General features: G+C 49.4%; 2 protein-coding genes across 5 annotated transcripts; one reads left to right on the top strand and one right to left on the bottom strand.

The window, feature by feature from the left end:
* Positions 1–2,307: 2,307 nt before the first annotated feature.
* Positions 2,308–5,900, top strand: slc2a12 (solute carrier family 2 member 12). Of its 3 annotated transcripts, none has more exons than XM_037244876.1 (6): positions 2,308–2,458; positions 3,022–3,139; positions 3,757–5,013; positions 5,095–5,217; positions 5,508–5,640; positions 5,709–5,900. In XM_037244876.1, exons 1-6 carry the CDS (start codon positions 2,324–2,326, stop codon positions 5,782–5,784), a joined length of 1,842 nt encoding a protein of 613 aa, XP_037100771.1. In that variant the 5' UTR covers positions 2,308–2,323; the 3' UTR covers positions 5,785–5,900. The 3 variants fall into 3 exon arrangements, with proteins under 3 accessions (XP_037100771.1, XP_037100773.1, XP_037100772.1); XM_037244878.1 differs by having other exon boundaries at positions 5,508–5,644; XM_037244877.1 differs by having other exon boundaries at positions 3,022–3,133; positions 5,709–5,828.
* A 496-nt stretch (positions 5,901–6,396) lies between these two features.
* Positions 6,397–9,752, bottom strand: tbpl1 (TBP-like 1). 2 transcript variants are annotated; one of them, XM_037244879.1, is made up of 7 exons: positions 9,622–9,752; positions 8,485–8,733; positions 7,851–7,933; positions 7,685–7,748; positions 7,390–7,493; positions 7,064–7,158; positions 6,397–6,982 (listed from the first exon to the last, which is right to left on the bottom strand). In XM_037244879.1, the coding sequence occupies exons 2-7, from the start codon at positions 8,617–8,619 to the stop codon at positions 6,900–6,902; spliced, it is 564 nt and encodes a 187-aa protein (XP_037100774.1). In that variant the 5' UTR covers positions 8,620–8,733; positions 9,622–9,752; the 3' UTR covers positions 6,397–6,899. The 2 variants fall into 2 exon arrangements, with proteins under 2 accessions (XP_037100774.1, XP_037100775.1); XM_037244880.1 differs by having other exon boundaries at positions 8,491–8,733.
* Between the last annotated feature and the right edge of the window lie 2,069 nt (positions 9,753–11,821).

Genomic DNA, 11,821 nt, shown 5'->3' with positions numbered 1-11,821 from the left:
GGGCCTAGAGGAGGCTCATCGGTGCATGACCTCGTTGGCGGCGACTCCGTGGCAACCAGCGCCATGGTGACGGCGAGCTGCTCATTTGCATATCTGCTTTCCATACGCGAGAAGGAAGGTGAATGGCGCGCTTGCTCAAGATGACGGCGCCCAATGACTGGAGATGTCTCGCAAATCACTCGCTAGTCAGCATTTTACGACTTGCCTATTTTGCAGCCTCTGGTATACAAACACACACACACACTCGCTCGCTCTACACTAGGTCCTTCCAAGCTCGCAATGTTGACTTGGACGCCAAAGAAGCACAAAAGCAGCAACTCGCCCAATGGAAACCCACCGAAATGTATTCTGAGTTGGTTCTTTTCATTGAATTAATTGTATTTTGAAACGCATCATTGCCTAATCAAGTGTCTACAAAATGGGATACATGAAGTTGTTGCACACGTTTGCCAAAAGTGACGTCAAGGCAAGGAAGTGCTCACACAAAGCTGTCCTGTGACAGCTGACGGATGAATAATGCTTACTCATAAGCACGGCCGCGCGCGTGCGCGAACCCACGCACGCACGCACACGCGCACACGCCCGCCGGCTCCCGACCACACCTTCTGCAGACTCCCACGGATTAGCGACGGGCGGGCGGGCGGCTCGCCTTCGTTAACGTGCTTGGATATTTACGCATTGCATAACATGTTCCCATGCGCTAATCCTTCGCGCTGTCTCTTTCAACTTGCCCAACACGCACACGCACGAACAAAGAGCGCATCGAGGTGTGGCGCCGGTGTTACGTAACAACTGGAGGTCAAGGTTCAAACTACCTGCAATAAAAGGACATCTTTATGAGATTCAACGCAAGTGGCGGTGAACAACGCCCCTTAGCGGCCAATGGTGGTACTGACGCGTTGTGATCTGCGGTGATGAAATAATGAACGCCCAAAAGTCACACTTTCAGGTTCAGCTTTTCGAAGGAAACATTTGCGATCCACCTTTCGTCAACAAATCGTGAAGGACATGTATGGAGGTAGATTGGGGTCAAAGGTTTTGTACTTAAAAAAAAAAAAAAAAAGAAACTCGCACTTGACAGAATTAAAATACTTGTATGAAAAAAATGTTCGAGTTGCAAATAGTTTTTATTTTTGAATAAACTATTTTCAATTTTCACTTCCATTTATTTTTCAAGACTTGAGGTCTTATTTTTTTCAGTTACATGTTTTATATTTTCAGATTCACATCTCTTTTTTTCAGTTTCAACTCTGGTTTTTCAGATTCGGATCTTTTTTCGAGTTTCATTCACACTTAGTAATGATGGATTTAATTTGAAACAGTGATGTATTTTGGTCACTAGGTGTCACTGTTTCTGTGTTTTAGTTATTGATTTGTTTAATTGTAATTACTTTCGATTATGTATTGTCATTGTGCTTTACGGTAAGTACTGGGCAACGAAGTTCAAAACGCAGGTGTCTTTTCCAATGTCTGAGCGTCCAAGAAAATGTATTACATTTCCCTGCTTTGATAAAAAAAAAGAAGCTTTCAGCAGCTTCGTCCAATAACAGAAAAAAAAAATAAAAATAATTCAAGTTTTATTTGTTCAAGTACGAGTTTTGTTTTTTCAAGTACAAAACGTTTGACCCCAATCTACCTCCTCATGCAAACACCAACTGCTAACCTTCCATGTCCAACTAAACAAGTGCAAATAAACACAACCGAAGAGGCGGCGGATGGTGGTGTGTGTGTGTGTGGGGGGGGGGGGGGGGTAGGTACCCCCTACCCCCTCACAACCCCTACCCCCCCCCCCCCCAAGAAAAACCCACTCTTGCTTGCGCAAGAAAAGTAGCCGTGACCTTTGGACTGTGGGCTTAGCTTCCAGCAATAAGAATGTCAGATAAGCAATGAGGCAGCTATATGATATGATGAATTTATGGCTGATAAATTAGGATGTCCTGTTCTGTGCGCGTGTGTTGCATAATACGCTCGCAGTGGGAATCAAATGGCTGGGTTCTGAAAACATGACCCGACACCAACTAGAAACAAGTGCAGGCCAGGCAAATGCGGCCCCTTGTTTGTATTTGTAGTCTGGACTGTTGCAACAGATGCACGATTATATAATAGTCTGAATGATCATATAACAATATTCAAATACGATCATTTACAAGGTTAATGGTTTCCAAAAGTCACAGTTTCTACACAAAACATTATACATTTGCATTCCTCAGAATTTATGAGTAGGCAGAGTCGAGATGAGCGTTCAATAGATTTGGACCAATAGCAAGGCAGCATAGACGGTGCCTGGATGGATCCGCACTTTTGATTGGTGCACAAAACCAACATGGGCGCGGCCATCGATGTTCGCTTGTCCAAAACAAGAAGGCCCACGAGCACTAGCGCAGGAGTGAGCCGAGAAAAAAACGTGCAAGAAAGTCAATGGAGCGACAAACGCGACTTTAAAAGAGCCAACAAGCAGGTAGGTGACAATTACGACGCTTTAATAAACTTACTGTCCACTTTCATCGTCATTTTTGGAAGTTAGGCCGCAACGACCGAATACGTCACGAAGTGACGTCAGCAGTCTACTTTTTGATGGTTCGTGTAAAGCAATTTTTGGGCTCATTCAAAGAAACATGGGCCAGGTCACGTGGGGTTGCCGAGTTGTTTTTTTTTTTTAAATGAATTCGGTTCCTGTCCATTATATGCATGTACCTCCACATTTGAGCCCCCCCTCCGAATTTATAAATAGTTATCCAAAATAAGTGAGCAAAGATAGACTTTTTCAACACTCATTCAGAGTACAATTAAGTTGATGGTTGTCAATACTAAGATGCACAATTTTTACTTTAACATGGTCAAAAGGGTCAAAAAAGGTCAATGACTGGAAAACATTAAAACAACAAAAAATGAAACAAAATCTGTGGAGTTTCTAATACTGTCCCATTTTGTGGGTCTTGCCCCAAAATGGATGGCACCCGAGAAGCTGTGCTTTGAATGAATGTAGGTAATCTTTTTTTCCCTCACCTCAACGTGTTGCAGAGCTGCTGCTCGCCGCCCGCCCACCCACGGATGGACTCCGACGGCCAGACCAAGATGATGTCCCGTCAGCACCCGGGGAACCCGTCCTGCGATGACAGCAGAGCCGCCGGCGGTCAGGGTAATATGCTCAGCTTGAACGTTTTGACAGTCTTTGAAATCTGGTTTCTTGTTTGCGGCCCCGCTTCCAGTTTGTCTTCAATCTAAGGTTGAACATCCTGACGTCGTTCCAAAAAGTGTGTTTGCTGCCTGGCTTGCACGAACAAAGCAGACAAATCTTGACAGATGAATTAAAAAAAAAACTTATATCAAAGTCAAAGTCAGCTTTATTGTCAATCCCTTCATATGTCAAGACACACAAAGAAACCGAAATTCCGTTATATAAGTCATGCGTTCCAGTACAGTTGGAGCCACAGACAAATCAAGAGAAGCTCACTCGTTGACATTGCTCACTCGCTTTCTACGCTCCAAAAACCACGAATACAGACACGCATGGACAACAGCTTTTTATTTTCGGTGTTGTTTACTTGTATGTATATTGCGTACTATGTCTCGTCACCGTGGGATAGTGGGAACGTCATTTCGATTTCTTTGCGCGTCTTGGCATGTGAAGAAACGGACAATAAAGCAGACTTTGACTTTGAACCTGTGCCGCACTAAAATCTAACGAGCACACCTGTCTCACTCTGTGGCTTGATTTCCTGAGGTTTTCTTTTGCGCTGCTCCCCGCCCGGGCAGGCTGCAGCTGGCTGGCGGTGGCGGCGGCCGTGGCGGCCTCGCTGAGCGGCTTGATGCTGGGCTACGAGATGGGCCTGACGTCGGGCGTGCTGCTGCAGCTGCGCGGCGTCCTGTCGCTGTCGTGCCGCCAGCAGGAGCTGCTGGTCAGCTCGCATCTGCTGGGCGCTCTGCTCATCTGCCTGGCCGGCGGCCCCGTCCTGGACCGCTACGGCCGGCGCCGCTCGCTGCTGCTGAGCGCCGGCCTGGTGGTGGGCGGCACGGCGCTGCTCATGGCCGCCTCCTCGCTGGCGGCCTTGGCCTCGGGCCGGGCGGTGGTGGGCATGGGCACGGCGCTGTCGGGCACGGCGGCGTGCCTGTACATCGCCGAGATCTCGCCGCGGGAGCGCCGCGGCCTGCTGGTGACGCTGTACGAGCTGATGCTGGTGCTGGGCGTCCTGCTGGGCTTCGGCTGCAGCTACGCTTTTGCCGCCACGCCTCGCGGCTGGGTCTACACCTTCGGGCTGGTCATCCCGCCGGCGCTGCTGCAGATGGGGGCCCTGGCGTTCCTCCCGCCCAGCCCCAGGTTCCTGTTGGCCCGGGGCCAGCCGGAGCGAGCCAGAGAGGTCCTGGCGCGCATGCGGCGCGGCACCAAGGAACAGGTGGAAGGAGAACTCCGGGATATCCAAATGGGGCTGAAGGAGGAGTCGGAGCACAGCTTCGCCGAGCTCTTCGGCGCCAAGTCCAACCTGCGATCGCGGCTCCTGACGGGCGTGGCGCTGGTCTTCCTCCAGCAGGCCACGGGGCAGCCCAACATCCTGTCCTACGCCTCGCCCCTGCTGCGCGGCGTGGGCTTCCGCAGCGACGCCGCCGCCACCCTGGCGTCCACCGGCTTTGGCGCCGTCAAGGTGGCGGGCGCCATCCCGGCCGTGCTGCTGGTGGACCGTGTGGGGCCCAAGAGCTTCCTGTGCGTGGGCGCGGCCACCATGGGGATGTCGCTGGTCACGCTGGGCGCGCTGACCCTGCACGGCCGCACGCAACTGTCCAGCCTGTGCGTCAGCCACCCGCCGTCGCTCAACCGCACCGCCGTCTGGTGGGATGGCCGCACCGGCGACAACAGCACCCAGGAGTTTTTCACCAGCGCCCCCGTCTGGCGGACGGAAGACGACGAGGGGTCGTCGCGAAGCGGGACGGCGGACGAGGAATCGCCTTCGCTCAAGTGGGCCTCGCTCATCAGCTTGCTGGTGTTTGTGGCCGCCTACTCGGCCAGCCTAGGGCCAAGTGAGTCGCTCCGATGGATTGACAAATTCCAATCTGGCTCGGAACAACCTGACAAGCTGCTTGTGTATTTTGACTTGCCAGTGGTGTACGTGGTCCTCAGCGAGATCTTCCCCATGGGCGTCCGGGGGCGAGCCGTGTCGGTGGTGTCGGCCGTCAACTGGGCCGCCAACCTGCTCATCTCTGCCACCTTCCTCACCATGACAGGTACGTTGATGTTCTCTCCTGAATTCATCATTTTAGAAGCACATTTGTGACATCGGGAGCCGTTTGCGTGTTTCTGCGCAGACCTTTGAGGCTGCTTGAGTCATTGCTGACTTGAGTAATTGATGAAATAATCAATTGCGAAAAGATGCGATAACTGGCCTAATATCAAAGTTCACCAGATTAGTTGAGAGTCAAGCGTTACTATCTTGGGCAAATGCCAAAGGTTGCACTCTGATGTTGCTTGTGCAGCTGATCCAATCAAGTACATTGTTTTTTTTCTTCTTCTTCAGAGAAGATCAGCGTCCCAAACATGATGTTCCTGTACGCGACAATGAGCTTCGTCCTGTTGGTCTTTGTCATCCTCTGCGTGCCCGACACGCGAGGACGCACCTTAGAGGAAATCTCCAAAGAACTGGCAAAAAAGTGAGTTGCATTCCGGTGCACCACCAGTCACGGGCCTCATCTTGTGTTTTTCTCCTCCGTTTATCCAGGAAGCATTTTGAAATCAACCTGTGCAAGAAGGTCCCAAATGCCAAACACAGGGAGAGGCCCCCCAACATCCTGTGACCACTGGACAAGTTCAACATTCGACTCACTCACTCCACGCAATAAGATGGACAGTGTAGACAGTGTTAATGCTCAAACTTTGCACAATGATTTATGTAATTCAATTGTTAGGATTTCTGATTTTGGATGAATATGTATTTTAAAGGCGGCTCGGTGGCGCACTGGGTAGCACGTCCGCCTCACAGTTAGGAGGGTGCGGGTTCGATTCCACCTCCGGCCCTCCCTGTGTGGAGTTTGCATGTTCTCCCCGGGCCCGCGTGGGTTTTCTCCGGGCACTCCGGTTTCCTCCCACATCCCAAAGACATGCTTGGTAGGCCGATTGAAGACTCCAAATTGTCCCTAGGTGTGGGTGCGAGTGCAAATGGTTGTTTGTCTCTGTGTGCCCTGCGATTGGCTGGCAACCGGTTCAGGGTGTCCCCCGCCTACTGCCCGATGACGGCTGGGATAGGCTCCAGCACTCCCGCGACCCCCGTGGGGACTAAGCGGTTCAGAAAATGGATGGATGGATGGATGTATTTTAAAGACAGGCATGCGAGATCACAACTTTTGATTTTAAAACGACGCCCTCGTGGCTATTACGTTTTCTTGTAAATTCTCTCAAACACACTCGGCTGCTTTATTTATCACTTTATTTTTGTATAAAATACAAAATAGTCTTGAAGCTGTGGGGGGGTTGGGAAACGGCCGGCGGGAGGTCCGCTTATAAACGGATCGGATGACGTCAACCGCAATTAAGAGTCATGCGGGTAAAAGTCCAGTCGGTTCGAGGGATGCGCATGAGCACAAACATTAAAAGCTGGTCTCGGAAACGGAGCTTACGTTTACGCTCAACCTGCACTAAAACATCCTCAAAAGTGATCCTATACACACACGCACACACACAGGCTCAATCCTGGAATAACAATATTACAAAATCATCATATTTACAATTTACAGCGAGTGTCAAAATGTACATGAGTTGAGTAAGCCGGATTTTGGAGAGTTTTCCGTGGACGGAGAAAATGGTTGACTTGCAACAGTTTTTGCGTTTTTTTGTTTTTGTTACTTCTAAAACGAACGCGAGTCCACAAGAAACGCACTCGGTGGCGAGAGGACCGAGGCCCAGGCGCTCCGCCTTACTTGCAGAGCGGCTTCTTGCACTCAAAGAGGAGCGGGTACACCTGCTCCACCGCCGTGGCCACGTTCTGCACGTTTGGTCCTGACAAAGAGCAACAAATCAGAACCCGAGTCGCAGCTTAGGAATTGCGCAATGTTGGAGTGGCGAGCTCGGCTGAGGTACCTGTGACTGTGAGGCTGCCCGTGGAGAACACCTGGATGGTGGCCTTGATGGTTTTGATCCTGTAGGTGGCGGCAGGGTGGAGCTCGGGCTCATAACTGACGCAAAGAAAACCAGGGTTTATTACGTGCAATCTTGTGTTGCCAACAAGCAAATGAAATAAAAACCTCAGGTGGAATAACAACATGTTGCCAGCGAGGCAAAACAGTCAGTCCACTTGTCGAAAATGTGTGCACCACCATTCTACTGCTAGGACCCGGCCACTAGAGGGCGCACTTGGTCAAGACATTTTGAGATGGTGGGCGCAGACAGACAATCTGGTCACCTACCTGGCAATGGGCCGGTTCTTCTTGGTGAAGTCCACCAGGTGGATGGCAAAGGGCATGGAGCAGACAGCCAGCACGTTCACCACCTTGAAGGCCGAGAACCTCACCTGAACACAACACGTGGCAAACGTCACATGCACAACTTTCACGCTTCACCTATTGCTCAGATGTTTCCGAGGAACCTTTGTGTGTGCTGACATTTTAGCAAGACATATTGGAAAGAGTTCAACACTCATCAACCACCTCGTTCTCTTTATTTTCAATATGAAGTTGTGGTCAAAGTGACGCTTCTTCCCACCTTGAAGCCAATTTTTTGCAGACATCGTGCCAAGCGGCGAGCACCTTGCTTGGCCTCGTCCTCGCTGAAAGACGCGGAAAGGGCGGGATTATTACATTGTGTGCCACCAAGGTCCAACAAAATGGCCGCCCGTTAACATGAAGACAATGCGAGCAGGCATTCCTACCTTGTTGCTCCAGTGCAGATAATTTTCCCTGAGGACCAGATGGAAGCGGTTATCTTGGGCTTCCGAAGCTTCATGAGGACTTTCTAAATCACACAAGGTTTTGGTTTTTATTTGCCATAAAATTAAAAAAAATCTATCGCACACATGCTTTGACTCACTTTTGGTTTTCTCATTATAAACTCGGCCAAACAAGAAAACGCAACTCATTTACACCTCCTATCTCACCCGCAAGGCGACCACGATTGTGAGTGATGTGAGTCACCCCGCTCACTCTTTGTTCGATTTTCTGCCCTCTGGGAAGAGGTACAGGAGCGCCTGTGCTCCCTCCCGCACCACCGGACTCACCAACAGCTTCATACGCCAGGCTGTTAGGATCCTGAACTCTCTCCCCCCTCGGCTGCGTAGCGTCCTGTACTTTTGCGCTCGATTCTGACTGTCTGCACACTTGCTCCATGTTGTTTACTTGTATGTATATTGTGTACTATGTCTTGTCACCGTGGGAACGTCATTTCGATCTCTGTGTGTGTCTTGACATGTGAAGCAATTGACAATAAAGCCGACTTTGACAAATTATCTTATATCAAGTGACAGACATCAAGCGAGGAAGACCCTTTTAAATCCCAAAAAGCCTTACCCCCACCTCCGGCTTATAGATGACGTTGGTTCCCTCCAGGGCGATGGTGCGCAGGTTGAGGTGGCACCTGGTCCTGAACGTTGCCACCACATTGGTGACGATGATATCCAGAGTGTCATCATTGCTGGAATCCATGGAGGAAGTGTGTGTGCGTGTGTATGCGTGTTGCAGAGAGAGGACCTCACAGGGCTCACTCCTCACTCGTCCGCCATCATCGTGACGTAAAGCGCCCGTCGTGCCGGTTCAAGACTGCGGGGGAAAAAAAGAGGACCATTAATTATTTATCCAATCGAATTGAGGAAGAAATAAAATACGAACACTTTTTTAGAGGCAAAGTTAAAAATGACTTCTGCCAACCTTCCAACAATCTGCTAACATGACCACCAACATAGTGCATAGTGCGAAACTTACCTTGACATGCAGATGTGTTTATCAACAATGCGGCTGGCTGGCAACCTAGTGCTCAGTCGCTCGCTAGCCCGGCAACAAGCGCGCATCGTCGCCGCTTTAGTACAAAACCTCAACGCAAAGCGAGCGAGCGAATTAAAGCGGCAAACGTGCACATCACGGCTTGATTTGGCCAAAGCGTTTCGTCTCGTCTCGTCTCCTCAGCTCCCCAAAACAAAGCCTGTGTCACACTTGGCTGTTGAGCTTTGTGGGGGCTCTCACGGGCCGCTATCGCACGCGACCCTGCTGCCCGATGAATCACGACAGATGCTTTGATGGTTAAACGCAGTCATAATCGAGTTGGGACGAAATTTCGCACGCTAACGTGCACCCTGACGTCAACTCGGACTTGATGCTTCGGCTAACTGGGAGGCTAGGCTAGGCTAAGATGGCTTTTCTCGGAGGGGTGTGTGATGCGCTATTATTTATCTTGTGATCGGTATACGTGGGCAAACCAACGGCGACACCACCCTTCGGACACGAACTATCGCAGCGTTGTGACTTAAAATGGACAGAAACGAGAGCGTAAAATCAGCAGAGCGGTGTGAAGTATGAATGAAAACTTGTTAGCATCTAGAGCTAGCAACATAGCCGCCTGCGGGTATCGCTGAGGCTTTTTTACCCCCCTCCAAATTCCGTGATCAATGTTTGTTTTCACGTGAAATGCTGCCTTTGAATTGTTTTGGATACCTCATCCGCTTGTCAATACGGAGCCCCCAGAGTTGCACGAGTCCGTCAACCGGATTGTCGATTCCCTTGCCTCCGCGCAGGTTGCGGAAAGATTATACAAATTGGACTACGCCACTTAGCAAAACATTTTCCGGCGGTATTTTAAAAATAAAAGCTAGGTAAACCGGCTTCCGGTTTTAGCCTTCAAAATAATAGCATTCAACTTTCTCGATTTAAAGGAGAAGCCGTTGAGCTGACGTCAAACGACGTAACGATTGGATGACACGAGAACATCAAACAAATACAATAAATGCAAACAAACCATGAAGGAATCTTGAAAAATGTACATACCAGATTTGTAGACTCTAATTAAACATATGTTGCAAACCCACAGGGTTAGGAGAAAAGTATATACATTTTTTGAGCGTGAACAAAATCTATTTCTTAAAAAGCAGTTGACTGAGTGCTGTTCATCCGAATAAAATAAAGAGCAAGTGAGAATTATGTTTCTCAAATTCCAGTATCACACTTGAGCCGGCTCGCATTGACGCCGTGGACAAACAACAAGGTGGCTGGCGCGTTCCGCTACGTGTTTACTCTGCGCTTGAGGTGATTTAACTCCATCTCCAAAGGGGTGGGAGGGGAGAGGAACATCTGCTCTGGAAAGGTTCTGGAGAGGCTACAAAACCAAAGAAGAGAGTGAGGACACTGTTTACAAGCCAGTGGGAATGTTTGTCTTATCATTGAGAGAATTGGCCCTCATGAATGAATGCAGAGAGGAGAACTCCATCTTCATAATTCGCATTCAATCCGCACAAGAACGTTGTTAAGATGTCCCGAGATGTTTATTATGAAGGTTTACGAGGGGGAAGGACGCTGATCTTTTTCCTTAGGTCATACCGCATTGAAAGTAAACACGCAGATGTGCGCCCTTACGCAGCGTCGCTTGGAGATATGTGCGAGAATAAACAATCCATCCATCAATGGGCTCATTGATATCGCCGAGTCTCTTTATACTGCCGATTTCCACCCATCGCCAGCGGGACTAGAACGGATCCCTGGAGCGGAGGTTAACGAATGAATATGCACGACTAGTCATTGTGTGTGTGTGTGTGTGTGTGAGACAAAGACGGACGGCGTGTGAGTTATTCCAGCAGCGTGCCGGTGCAGCTCTGGGATCTGCCGAGTGTAAACAGAGACGTGGGAACGACCGAGCCTGTTTACATCATCTCCATTCTTAGTGGGACCACAAGAGCACACGGCCCGCACGCACGCATCACATTCATATCTACGTATGTCATCACATGTCCTACCTGACTTGGCAACCTGACTACACCTACTGAAATTGGATTTAGTGCGCTAACATTAACACACCTGCACAAACATGGAGGAAGGAGCGCGTCGCCGTGTTTAGACTCGCTTTGCAAACGGCATTGAGCGATGGCCGGCTTGGCTCCGCGGCGCACAAAATAACCATTAAAAAGAAATAACGGGCCAGCACGTCATCCATCAGCGGCGTGCATGCGCTGGCGGCCGTGCACGGTTTGGCGGCCATCTTGCGAGGCGCGAGTTACGTCACGACGCTCGTGTTCCAAGCCCACCTGCTCAGCATCGATCACAGCGATGACTAAATCTAAAAGCCATCGTTTCTTTCAAAGTTGAGTCATGCTCATTTCCGCCACGCCCTCCCGATGTAATTTATCGCCGACAGTTTTACGTGCCTTTGATTTGTGGCGAGAAATATCCCATCACTTGATCTTTTGATTCGGGGGGGGGGGGGGTTCATACATATCAAGAAGTTATTTGTTATCGGGTTGATCTAACTTTTGCTCTTTTCTGGAGGGGAGGGGGGGTGCTCTCTCCTCAACTCTACACTCAAACTGGTGTTTTCTTTTTAGTCAAAACAAATAAAACAAGGGACATGAATACAAAAGCAAAATAATGAGAAATAAATAAGAATTTACTTTCTTAAAAAATACAAATTAAAAATAAGAACATTAGTTATACAAATATATATGTCAATATGTTTAAATTAGATTCTCGATTTAATCGTTTGTGTGTGTGTGTGTGTGTGTGTGTGTGTAATGTATATGTGTGTGAGTGTACTGGGTGTGAGGAGGTGATGAAATAGAAGGAAGGATGTTTTGGGGTGCCTGTGTGTGTGTGCAGTGTTTGTCGGGTGAGCTGGGGAGAGGGTGCAGAGTGATGGTCGGAAGGCTGT

Source organism: Syngnathus acus, chromosome 24 (assembly GCF_901709675.1).
Source record: "Syngnathus acus chromosome 24, fSynAcu1.2, whole genome shotgun sequence".
Lineage (NCBI taxonomy): Eukaryota > Metazoa > Chordata > Actinopteri > Syngnathiformes > Syngnathidae > Syngnathus > Syngnathus acus.
The sequence above is the reverse complement of the archived record's forward strand: the minus strand, read 5'-3'. Positions and strand labels throughout refer to the sequence as shown.